The following is an 11,983-nucleotide window of genomic DNA, read 5'->3' on the forward strand; positions in this document are numbered from 1 at the left end:
GCCAATGGATTTACTTAACTCCCTCTGGCAGAAATTCCTCCCATCTCACATCACAGCTTCCAGTTTCCAGGTCACTCCCTCTCCGCTGTCGTCCTTGATCTGTCCTGCCCAAGGGTCAGCTCTGCCCTTGAGGTGCTCTAGCTGGGGCTTCTCCTTCCAAGAGTGGGAGCTCAGGGCAGCTGGGCCGCTGGTTCACCCAGAGACTACAGCTTCTTAGGGACTGGTTCTTTGTGTTTCTCTTCTAGGGGTTCAGCGTCAAGATGGCAGACCTTTTTCATGCTTCCCACACCTGGGAAGTCAGATCCTTATCGTCCCCAAACCAGCGACAGGGAGACTGCCATCACCCTGCCTTTTCTATAAGCGGTCCCAGGTGCTCTGAGCGGCCAGAGACCCTTGCTCCCACCCCCAGGGCTTTTGTCCATCCCTTCTTTTATGCCTCGTTTAGTTCTGCAGTTGTGCCCCTCCCCAGCATTCTCCTCCTTCCCCACCCTGTGCCCGGCCTCCATCATCCCCCAAATAAGACACTCATAGCCGAAGGTGCCACCACGTCGTTTAGTGCCATTGAACACAGCCCAGAGCTCTCTCCAGCGATACAGCCCTTCCGCCTCCCCAGGCCAAGAGAGAGAGGCTGTAGCCTGGGGAGGGGGGCTGGCAGTGGGCCTTCGAGCCCAAGCCCATGTGTATATAATCTATAATATTTATATATATATTTATATATAATTCTCTCTGTAATATATGTCATAGAATCTCTCTTGGGCTTGGGGTGGAAATGTCACATTAAGAAAACATGCTAAGACTGGCCATAAAAATGGATATTCCCTAGACCTGGAAGACGGAGTATGGGATGTACAGGTGGGGGTGAGAAGAGGTAATAAACTCATTCACCAAGATTCCCTCCTTGACACAAGGATAAGAAGGAAGGTGTGGGTGAGGGGGGGGCGGGGCGGGGGCGGGGGGAGGGGAGGGATGGAAGATTTGGATTTTCCTTTAATAAAGTGAACTCAAAATGAAAGGGCACCCCCCCACACCAGAAGAAAATCATTTAGCAAGAGAAGTTTCATTCACCATGATATGAAAAGAGCCCCGTTCTGGGACTGCTGTAAAACGTGCGGCACAGCCTTTAACCCCAAGGGAAAAGCAACCCTCCCCCATCCCCCAACAGCCTCTTCCTGCACATGCCCCTCCCCTCCCCCTAAAATAGGCTATAAGCAAACCCCATGCACCCTGGCCCCCCTCCCCAGCACCAGAGAGGCAGTTCCTCCCTCCAGAAGAGTCCTGAGAGGGTCTCAGGCCAGCTCCTCAGGTTTTCTCCCTCTTCAGAGTGGAGACGCCTCCCCCCACCCCCGCCCGACCTCTGGTCAGCAGCGATGCCAGCACCCAGGGATGCTGGGCCACGCTCACGCTCACGTCCGAACTCTGCTAGAACCCTTCAGGGTTTTAGTCGTCTTTTGGCAGGGACCAGCAGGGACCGTTTGGCTTCCTCAGTGAAGGTGGGAGGAAAGAACACTGCTTTAGATGACCTTTCCTAACTCCACAGAGCCCTGAGCGAAAGAGGAACCGTGCTGCATGAAGCCGCTCCCTGGACTGGACGTCCGCTGTGGTCCGGGGGCGGAATATGGGACACGAAGGGGGTGAGATTAAGAGAAAAGGCTGATGCCTTAGAGAGGGCAGTTTGCACAAGATAAGGAAACGGGACCCCGTGAGAGGAGGGAACTGTGACATGCAAAACCCCAAGGACCTGCAGCAGGAGTGCAGGGCGAGGCCAGCAGCGAGGGCCTGAGAGAGGCCACGTGAGCACGCACAACCCTTTAACAGTTTTAGATGAGGTGACTTCAGCTACCTGTGCTCGCCATGCCTACTCCTGTTTCCTCCAAGAACCAACTTCAGGTAGCCATCCTCCCCCTCCCCAGAAGATGTGGACCTGGCCTCGGTTGCGTTTCAGGGGCACAAGTGTATGACACTGTGGGCTTGACGGAGGCGGGGTCACAGATGGACAGAAGCACCCCAACTCTCAACCTCCTCATTCTGGGACACCGCTGCAGCAGGGGAGGGGCAGTGTGCTGCCGTCTCTTCACTCTACCCTTCGACACTGTCCTCTGCCCTCAGGACGTCTTACAGGAGTGCTGGGGCTCCAGGGCTGTGCAGAAGTCCCCACCAGAATGGAGAGTGGGTGCGGAGGGCAAGCAGTTTCAGGGGCTTATGCCTCATTGTAAAACATCCTGGAAGGAAGAATACCCAGATCCTCCTCTCCTTCTCCTCAGGAGGCCTGGGGAGGGCGGGGGGTGGGGGGGACACCTGTGAGGCCCTCCTGGGAGTCCTGGGAGGAGGTGAAGAGGGGCCAAGGGAGCCCAGAGCCCACGCTCCTCCTTGGCAGACACCCTGCCCCGGCTGGGGGCCTGACAGCACCGGACCCCTCCCTCCACCCTACTCACCCCTGAGTCCCCAAGAAGTTATAAAAATGTAGAAAAGGCAGAGAGAAAAGTGTAAACAGCTCCAGAGAATTAGGGGTAGATGGAGGGAGACACAGCCTCATGCTTCCCCGTCTAGCCAAGACACCTGCATCCTGTGTCACCTCCCTCCCCCCCCACCACCTCGGGGCCCCGGGGCTCCCAGAGCAGGAGACAGAAGAAGGCAGAAAAGGGAAGCAAGAGCTGGAGTCGCCAGCCCTGGTGGGGTCCTTTCCCATATCCTTAGGGTCCTCCTTCCAGCCACAGGATAGTCAAGATCCCAGAACAAGTGGCCATGTTTGTCCTCGGTCTCACCAGTGACCGCCTGGTCTCTGGACAGGCCTTGTGCCCCTGTGCATCCCGGCGGCCACGTCCACCTCCTCCGTGACTCCTGATCTCAGAAGCCAAGTTACCTCTGAGGGCAGAGCCACCTCACTCTGAGGAGACGGGGTCTGTACGTTGCTTCCCCTGTGCCCATCGAACCATGTCCCACAGCCCCTGAGGTTTGTTCCTCATAGGAGGGATGAGCTTGGGCCACAGCCAGAGAAAACAGAGTTGGGAAAAGCAAGAGTGACGTGGACAAAGGAGGCCTTCAGGCAGCTGCAGTCAAGGCTCCTGGAAGACGAGATCAGGGAGCAAAGAACTGAGATCCAGGGGCCGGCCACGGGCCGCTCTGCGCTCCTGTGCTCAGGACACACGCCGGAGCTCCACCACCACAGACCCAGAAGCCCGCAGCCAAGCGAAGTTCATGGCCATCTGCTTGCCTGGGCCTCAGTTCCTGGACCTGTGGTCTCTACAGTGCAAGCCTGGATAAAATCCCACCCCGGCCCTCCGTTTTGCTGGCCAGGACTCCTGGGCTCGTGAGAGTCTTCTGCCCAGGTTTCGGCCGTACTGCTGGGGGAAGGGAGGGTGTGGTTGCAGCCATGCCCCTCAGGTGGGAGTGGAAGGTGGGGCCTTCAGTGGGAGGAAGCTAGTTGTTGGCCTCTCCCTCCTCCTCATCAAAGGACTGCACGCCTGAGGATGTGACGTCAGACACCTTCCGACTGAGAGCGGTGGGCATCTCGGGGTCTTCTCGTGGGGAAAGCGACTCCAGGTCCCGGCATCCCGCATCCTCTTCCTCCTCGGGCGCCAATGGCCTCTTCTCCTCCTCGGCAGGGCCCCTGGCCAGGTCCACCCCGCCCACCCCTGGAGCCCAGTCAGTGTCTCCCCCCAGCAAGGCTGGAGGCTCCTGAGCAGCGTATCCCGAAGCAGGTTGGGAAGGTCCCATTTCGTGCAAGCTAGGCTGTGAGTCATCAAATGCAGGGCCGAGATAGGATCCTGTGGCCGGAGAGGCAATGAGGGACTGGTCGCTTGCTTCCCAGGCATCCGATGACCCCAGACAGTACATGCCCTGGGACACGTAGGAGTGAGGCCATCCATCCATTGGGGCTTGAGCAAGGGCATCTGTAAAGAGAATCACGGCGGTTGGTGGGGTCACAGAATATCAAAGGCAGTAACAACAGCACAGAGAATTGAGGGTGAGGTGTGGGGCGGTGGGTGAGGGGGGGAGTAGGAAAGCCTATATGAACAGGAAGTCTTAGAACAGAGGTGCATGGAGGTAGCCTGGATAGTTGAGGAGGCCTCTTAGGCCTCTGGGGTCAGATTCTGGAACCATCCCTCACCCTGACTCTCCATCAATTCCTGGTAGTTGTCACTGTAATTGCAGCCCAATGGCTCCTGGGCGGAGTTGACACTCATGTCCTCACCATCCATGGAGGACCAGGCCATGAGCGTGGCCTCGGAGATAGCAAACTGTTCCATGACGCCTGGGAGAAGAAACGTAGTTAGCACGAGATACCTCGGGGAAGCCTGAGACACATGCACGGGGCAGGGGGACGTCAGTGCAGCGCTGTTCAATAGAGATATAACGCAAGCTACTTATGCAATTTTAAATTTTCTAGTAGCCGTATTAAAAAAAAAATGAAAAGACATAGGTGAAATTAATTTTAATAATACATCTTATTTAACCTAATCTATATAAAACATTATCATTTCAATGTAGAATCCATATTAAAGTATTGAGGTATTTTACATTCTTTTATTCATACGAAATCTTTGAAATCCAGTCGATATTTTACACTTACAGCACATCTCCATTCGGACTAGCCACATTTCAAGTTCTCAATGGCCACATGTGGCCAGTGGCTACTGTATTGGACAGCACAGCCTTGGTATATGCCCCGAAACAAGGCAAATTCGTGGGGGACTTCCCAGAAGGTCAGATTTAGGATTCCTAGGGGAAAGAGTTGGGGGGGTCTTCTGGTGAGATATCCTAAGGGATTGAAATTGGGGATTTCCAGAAGTTTAGCTTTGGAATTTTTTTAGGAATGGTAGCTAGTGCTAGGTAGTCAAGGCCAGAGGAGTCTAAAGGGGAGGGATTGTAGGTCCACAGTGGTATCAAGTTCAAGGTCTGGGAAGGACAAGGGAGGAAGGATAGAATAACGAAGATGGGTAGACTTGGGGTTCCCATGTTGGTCAAAGCCATGAGGAAGTTGAAGCTTACATTGCTAGCTGCCCTACACTACCCACTACATGTTTGTCTCCCCTCCCCACTGATATTTCTTCCACCACCCACACCACCAACCAAAGAACCCTCTTGTCTATTCCAGATCTATCATTTTTCCTAGGTATCTCATCGAGATCTGCCACTAGGGCTCGGGCAGGGTTGTAGGTACACCGTATGCCTGCCTCGTACCTATACTGAATTTTAAAAGCTCTTCTGTACACACCCTCTCCTCACCCAGGTCCCTTGATCTGGTGGTTGTCACGAGTAATGTGACCTGTAATTGCATTCATGACTGCAGTGTGCTGATGGGCAAAGGCGAGAAGAGAACCCCAAGGCTTTTCTTTCATTTTCGTCATAAAACATGAGTAGAAGCACAGACTTTTGAAGCCTAAGATACCTGCCTTTTTTTTTTTTTTCCTCCTGTACTGAGGGAACCCAGGGTTTGGACAGTCCCACCATGTAGGAGAGAAGGCATCAGGTGGACCCACAATCCCATGTTAACTCCCCTCAACTTCTGAGACAATAATAAAAATAAGTTTGAGGGTACTTAGAATAAACAAGTCAGAGTCCTTGAAATTAGAGCTAGTTGGGAAATTAAGTCTGATGGTATCACATGAACAGAGCCAGTCCTGCCATAGGGGATCAGGCTGAAGGGTCGGTCTCTGGCCATCCTGAAAATGTGTCTCTTGAGGGGCTGGGGAACAAGTACCTGCTAGGAAACGCGCCTCCTTCTCGCCATCGCTGAGGTCGGAGTAGGCATCTGTATCCCTGCGCACGGCCTCGTGGCTGTGTTGCGGCTGAATGGCTGGTGCCTTCCCCCAGCCCTGCCACTCGATCATGTGAGCCACCCGGCCCTGCCCCATGGCTGTGGGCTTTGTCACATGGTCCTTCATGCTTCGCGAAATCCCTGAGGGGCCAGACATTCCCCAGGTGCTCCAGAACATCACACAATACCCGCACCAGATCTGTCCCTCCCCCGCCCCCGCCATCACCCCCACCCTAGTCCCCGTGGGACTCCATCCCATGAAGGGGGCAGGTATGCCCTAAGACTCTGTCTATGAGGGGCAGCCTGGAGGATGGGAGAGGCTTGACAGAAAGGGCAAATAGGTCCGGGGTCTGGGGATGAGGGTCTTCTTCGGGCCTGAAGGGGCAGGGACACTGAAAGCATGAGCCCCTAGGGAGTCTCCTGTCTGCACGCATCCCCAGGTCGGAGTCTCACCTGAGAACGATGACTTGGCCAGGGCCCCAATGCCATAGGCGTTAGAGTTTCGCTTAAGCTTCGGAAGAATGGAAGTGGTGTCCTCCATGGAGAGCTGGGACAGGGAATGTGGGAGGAGGGGCGGAGGAATAAGAAGATATAAGGTGCTTTATATGTGGAGGACAGTCCACGGTTTCCAGGAGTAAGGATATGAGCCAGGGCGGGCGATCAGGCTACCATTGTACCCGAGGGGTCCCTAGGAGGCCTATCCCCCAACCAGCCTTGAGAGTTTGGGGGTGGCTAAAGAATGTGAGGGCTCCCAGTGCCCGCTGGAGGAAGGGGGCGCTGTGTGCTAGGGCAGCACGTGGGAGAGGCCAAGGAAGAGGAGGTAGGGTGGGTTGCAGAGGCCTGGGGGGAGCTGCACTCACATTGATGCCATCCCAGGAGAAGTCAGTCCGGGTTTGCTGTGAGGAAAGAGGAGAGGGAGTGGGTACCCGGGGCACTTCCTCAGAGGGGCTTCCAGAAGGGCGTGAGGTAGAGAGGGCTTTCCTGAGATTAACACAGGGAACTGGGATCTCCGCGTGGAGCGTTTGGCTTGTGTTTGAGGAAAGGAGGAGAAATGTTCTGTGAGAGCGTCAGTCTGAAGGTGTGTCTGGGAGGTTGTCCTGGAATTTAGGAAGGTGGCCGAAGGACTAGGCTTATGCATGGTGGGTCTGGGGGTGTTTTCGAGGTCCTCTGGGAGGGGGGCTGAGCACGGAGGGCCTCACCTCAGTGGATGGCCGGTGGAGGCTGCTCCCGTGCAGCGAGCTGGTGCTGTCCATGTTGATTTGGTCCACATCCTTCAGGCCCTTCCAGTCCACGGCTATCACTTCATTTCCTGAGATGGACAGATGGTTAGCTGCTTCCCTTTCACCTCCCTATGCCCAACCCGAAGGCCCGTCCTTGTCCTTTTCCTTCAGAACGCTGAGGCCACAGTTGGGGGCCAGGCCCTCCAGACCCCTCCCTGCCCTCCCACTACCACTCCCTCTTCTGATTGCCTATTTTCTTTTACATCCCCACTCGCCCCAAATTTTTGTTAGGAGAGATAATAATGCTGAGCTCAGTCAAGAATAGCACACTCGGAAAAAGTGTTCTATGGCCTCATTTGTTGTTGTTTAAATGGAAGGGTCAGTGGCTGGGTTTTAGAAGGAAAACAGGTCTCCATTCTATCCTGAGGAATCTCTGAGGGTTTCAGTATGGGAGTGCATGGGAGCTGTGCTTTTCCTCTATTATGTTCCTACAAATAAGGGCAGAACTTTTCCAGGGGCAAGCTTCCCTAAGTGTTGGCCTTATTATTTGTGAGGTGCAAGGATTGCATCTTCCCTAGTGGATCCTCCAGAGGAGTTGGTGGATTCGTCTGACAGGAAGGAGATTTGGTGGGGATAGAGGCAAGAGCTGGGTGTGTACACCTAGAAGCAATGAAAGCAGAGAAAGCAAAGAGTGAGATGGAATCATTTTACCTGACTCTTGGGAGACAAGTGATGGATTCAAGAGGAGAGAAGGGGGACAGCAGGAGGAGAGCAGGGGACTTTTTAAAATAGGAACTAAAAGAATAGGAATTCGAGTCAGAGAGAAGACAAAAGACAACGGGAGAGGGTGGACAGGGTTTGAGGGCTGACTGGCAAACTGGAGGACCTAGGAAGATGGTAATTCTGCAGCCGAGGCCACAGCTCCTCATAAAGGGGGACTGCTGCCGTGAGGGGTGGGTATGCCAACTGGAAGCCTTGGGGAAGAATCTCTTGGGTGGTAGACCCAAGTGAACCACCTGACCTTATAGATCTTTTCTACACATAAAGTTTTTTGATTCTGAATTTAGGATTAGGCGTCCACTCTTGAGGAGGGGTGAATTGAATGGGGTCTTGGGCACCAGGAGGCATTCGGCAGGCAACAGCATAGCTGCTGCAAGAGGAAGGGGTTGTGCCTGACAGGTCTGAGAGAGGTAAGGCCCCTCCGAAGTGGGCACACTCTCCCTTGGGGCTACAGGGGAATGGTGAGATGGGTCAGACCAGTGGCTGGAAGGGAAGAGGAAAGATGGACATCTGGGCAGACAGAGCAGGAATGGGCAGGCAGAGGACAACCTCTGAGGGGAAGGGAGATGGCGAGGGCAGAGTGGGAGAGAGGGGTGAGGGGAGGTGGCCTTTGTAGAAGAGGGAGAGCTGAGTCAGAGCCATGGGGGGCAGGGAGGGGGAGGGAAAGAACCCAGAGAAGAGGTGAAAGCAGAGGAGGAAGTGGGGGTATCCATGGAAATAAATCGGGTCTCAGAGACATCAGGCTTCCGGAGAGTGAGTTTGTTTGTGATAATAATACGAATTATTCTCTCAGCCTGAGGTCACTGGGGCATGTAGGCGGGAGAAATTGGGAGTCGGAATGGGAAAAATTGGGGGTTTTGGGAGAGGGTTGAATCAATCTGCTGAGCTGTGAGAGCGGAGTGGGTGTACGGGGTGCAGGAGAAGGCACTGGGTAGCAAGGCAAATGCTGAGGGGAGAAGAATTCCGAGGCGCCTCTCTTCCTTTCCCCGGTCAAAGGTAAATAAAGAGCTGGCCCCGCCCCGCCAGCCCCCGTCGACAGGTGCAGCCAGGTCCCCGGGTTCCCTCGCTCGGCCAGCCCCACCCTCCTGGGAGCGGGCTCCCGACCCCTCTCCGGCCCTCGAACCCCCCGCCTCCCCACGGCGTCCCCGGCTCTTCCACCCCAACCCAGCCCGGCCCCATTGCCTCCGGCCGTGGAACCCATTCCCCTCCCCGAGGCACCAGGCTCACCCCGCCCCCGCCCCGGAGGGAAAATGCACGTGAACAAAGCAAATCGGGGGAGGCAGAAACGACCGAAAAAGGCAACGGAGAGGGAAAGAGATGGGGGCAAAACACCCAAGCCAGATGGAGGCGGAGCGGGGGCGGGGGCGTGCGAAAGGGACTCGGGGCTGAGACTGAGACTGGGGGTCCTTAAAACAGGGGCTGCTCCAGAAATGGAGGGGGGGGCGAGGAGGCGCTGGGGAAGGCAGAGTCGAGGCCGATGGCCTGGAGATGGAGGGTGTGGGAACGGGAGAGTCGGGGAGGGCGACGGAGGAGAGAGAAGGTTGGCGGGGAGATGATGGAGAGGGACCGCGCCTGGGCAAGGGCAATGGAAGGAAGCCGGAGGGAGACGGAGAGAACTGAGTCCAGAGGGATGCGAGGCCCGGAGGCGCGAGGGGAGAACGGGGAGGAGAGAGGAAGGCAGGGACCGCGAGGGCACAGAGGGAAAGTGAGGGAGCGCGGCGGGGCCGGGCGGTGCGGAGAGAGGGACCCGGAGGGGCGCGGGGATTGGTGGGGGAGGGGCCGGAGGACCGGACCCCGCCGAGTCCTGCCTCCGCCCGCGCCCGCGCCGCCGCGGTACCCACCCACGGTCCGGGAGCCGATGCAGCCCATGGCTCCGGGCCTCCAGGCCGGGCCCTCACCGACGCGGGGCGGGCGCCGGGGGGAGCACCGGGAGCCGCGCCGCCGCCCCAGCCGCTCTGCAGCGCCGCGGCTGTCTCCGCTCGGCTCCGCTCCCCCCTCCCCTCTCCATCCCTCCCCACGGCAGCCTCCGTCGTCGCCGCCGCCGCCGCCGCCGCCTGGCTCCCCCGCCCCGGCTCGGCTCGCGGCGGCGTGGAGGGGGCGGCCCGGGGATTGGTTGCGCCGGCGCCTCCCCGCCCTGCCCCTGACCCCGCCGCGGCGCTCCCTCGGGGAGCCGGGCTGTCTGGGGGCCTTGACGCCGCTTGCCTCTCTCGCCCTTCCCCAGAGCCGCTCGGGGGCTGCTCGCCGGGTCCCCGCTGGGCTCGCGCCCGGGGGCTGCTGGAGACCCGGAGGATGCCCGCCTTGGGTCTCAGGAGCCGGGTAAAGAACCCCGGGCCCACCCTTCGGATCTGGGGGATTGACTTTGAGGCTCGGGGTTGGGGATGTCTAGAGAGAAAGTGGGGCGGGAGTGAGAATAAAGCCTGGATGAAGGGCCTTGGCCGCTAAATTCCGCAAACACTTGTTTTCTTCCTGGGGCTGCATCTGGGACCCAAACGGGAGCGTGATTGGATGCACTCCGGTTGCTCTGCGTTTCCCGTGCGCTGTTTTATCCACCCAAACAGATCGCGAAGTCTTCGCAAGTGGATCGTGTTTTAGACTTGCCGGTGCTCGGCGCTCGCGGGAAAATCGGGCATGGGTGTGGGGATGGTGCAGATAATCTTACTCCAGTTATGATCGGGGAGGGGGATAGAAGATAATTCGATCCCATCTCGAGGGAAATAAAAATGTCAGGACCCGAGGCTGGCTAGGAGACAGTTTTATATCCAGTGTAACTTTTCTGAGCCTTGGCCTTCTCTGACAAATGAGCGCAAGGATGTCAGAGGCGGGCAAGAGCGGGGTGGATTGCCCTCGGGCTAGTGGGGTCGGATGGGGTAGGTACCAAGGGCCTCTTGGGTAAGAGACGGAGAGACATCTAAGTGGCAAGGGTTAGGTGGGCACTACAGTTACAGCAGGCAAGAAGTGGAATCCAGAAAAGTCGCATGAGAAAAGGAGACCCTTTTATCTAAGCAGTACCCCAAAGTTCGAGGGAGCCGACCTGGCGAGCACCAATGTCAGAAGCAAATGCTAATCTAGGATCTGTTTGCTGCCCACCTGATCTTATGTCCCTCCTGAGGTTGGACAGGGAGTAGTAGGGCAGTGGGCCAGGGGGCCCTGGTGAGGACCTGGAACAGGGAGAGAGACCAAGTCTTAACGGATGCAATTTTTTGATCTTTAGATTATGAATAGGAAGCTAAACTTTAGGGTGGTAACCACTGCCTTCTGTGGAATCCCAGATGAGAGATGTAGGGGAAGATACTAATAATTTAATTGCAGATCTAGGAGATAGGATGATGGAAAGGGAACTAATCTTTGGTCTCTGTGCATGAAGAAACAAACCAAGTCTATATCTATAGAACCATGAGAGAGAAGAGAGAAAGGTCAGTGGCGGGTGGGCTTAGATTTTAATTGTCCAGTACACTTTGTGGCAGGATCTGCTCTCTTATTTTGACAGTGGAGGGAATTAGAAAGTATTTTCCACCCCCCAGGTCAGCTTTTGTTGGTTATACAAAAGAGGTACTAAGTGGTTTCTGCCCTCCTGGAATATAGCGTCTAGCTGCAAAAGAAAGAAAATGGAAAGTTGGTTAAAAAAAAAAAAGATAAAAGGAAGAAACAGCCTCCATTACTATAGTAATGCTCCCAAACCTCTACTGTGTGAGCAGAGAAGGCACTGACTCTCCAGGTCAGCAGTAATGGACCAGGTGGCCAGCTCTGCTCATGCCTTCTCACCTGAAACTGCTCTTCCCTTGGGGTACTTTCTTTCTTTCTTTCTTTCTTTTTTTTTTTTTGCGGTACATGGGCCTCTCACTGTTGTGGCCTCTCCCGTTGTGGAGCACAGGCTCCGGACGCGCAGGCTCAGCGGCCACGGCTCACGGGCCCAGCTGCTCCACGGCATGTGGGATCTTCCCGGACCGGGGCACGAACCCGTGTCCCCTGCATCGGCAGGCGGGCTCTCAACTACTGCGCCACCAGGGAAGCCCTTGGGGTGCTTTCTGATTCCACTATTCTCAGTATTAATCTGGTCCAAACATGGATACAAACCCTTCCTTGAGTCCCCTTAGCACAGCTGTATAAGGCTGGATTTATCCAAATGGTTTAAATCAAGTCAACACAAGGGATCCCAGGTCTAGAAGACTCAGTCCCATCCCATATTCTGTCTTAAAGGTATTTCCAGCATCAGAGAAAAGGAGAC

The 11,983-nt window shown here is 55.9% G+C and overlaps 1 protein-coding gene across 3 annotated transcripts; it reads right to left on the minus strand.

Annotated features, from left to right (window-relative positions):
- Positions 1-3,417: 3,417 nt before the first annotated feature.
- FAM131B (family with sequence similarity 131 member B) lies at positions 3,418-10,214 on the minus strand (the record flags this gene model as incomplete). Of its 3 annotated transcripts, none has more annotated exons than XM_082846190.1 (7): positions 10,145-10,214; positions 6,958-7,067; positions 6,619-6,654; positions 6,212-6,305; positions 5,702-5,899; positions 4,109-4,252; positions 3,418-3,890 (listed from the first exon to the last, which is right to left on the minus strand). In XM_082846190.1, exons 2-7 carry the CDS (start codon positions 7,009-7,011, stop codon positions 3,418-3,420), a joined length of 999 nt encoding a protein of 332 aa, XP_082702316.1. In that variant the 5' UTR covers positions 7,012-7,067; positions 10,145-10,214. The 3 variants fall into 3 exon arrangements, with proteins under 3 accessions (XP_082702316.1, XP_082702314.1, XP_082702315.1); XM_082846188.1 differs by lacking the exon at positions 10,145-10,214 and adding an exon at positions 9,600-9,725; XM_082846189.1 differs by lacking the exons at positions 6,619-6,654; positions 10,145-10,214 and adding an exon at positions 9,600-9,725.
- Positions 10,215-11,983: the final 1,769 nt, after the last annotated feature.

Source organism: Leucopleurus acutus (genome assembly GCF_964270905.1).
Source record: "Leucopleurus acutus genome assembly, chromosome: 9".
Classification (NCBI taxonomy): Eukaryota; Metazoa; Chordata; class Mammalia; order Artiodactyla; family Delphinidae; genus Leucopleurus; species Leucopleurus acutus.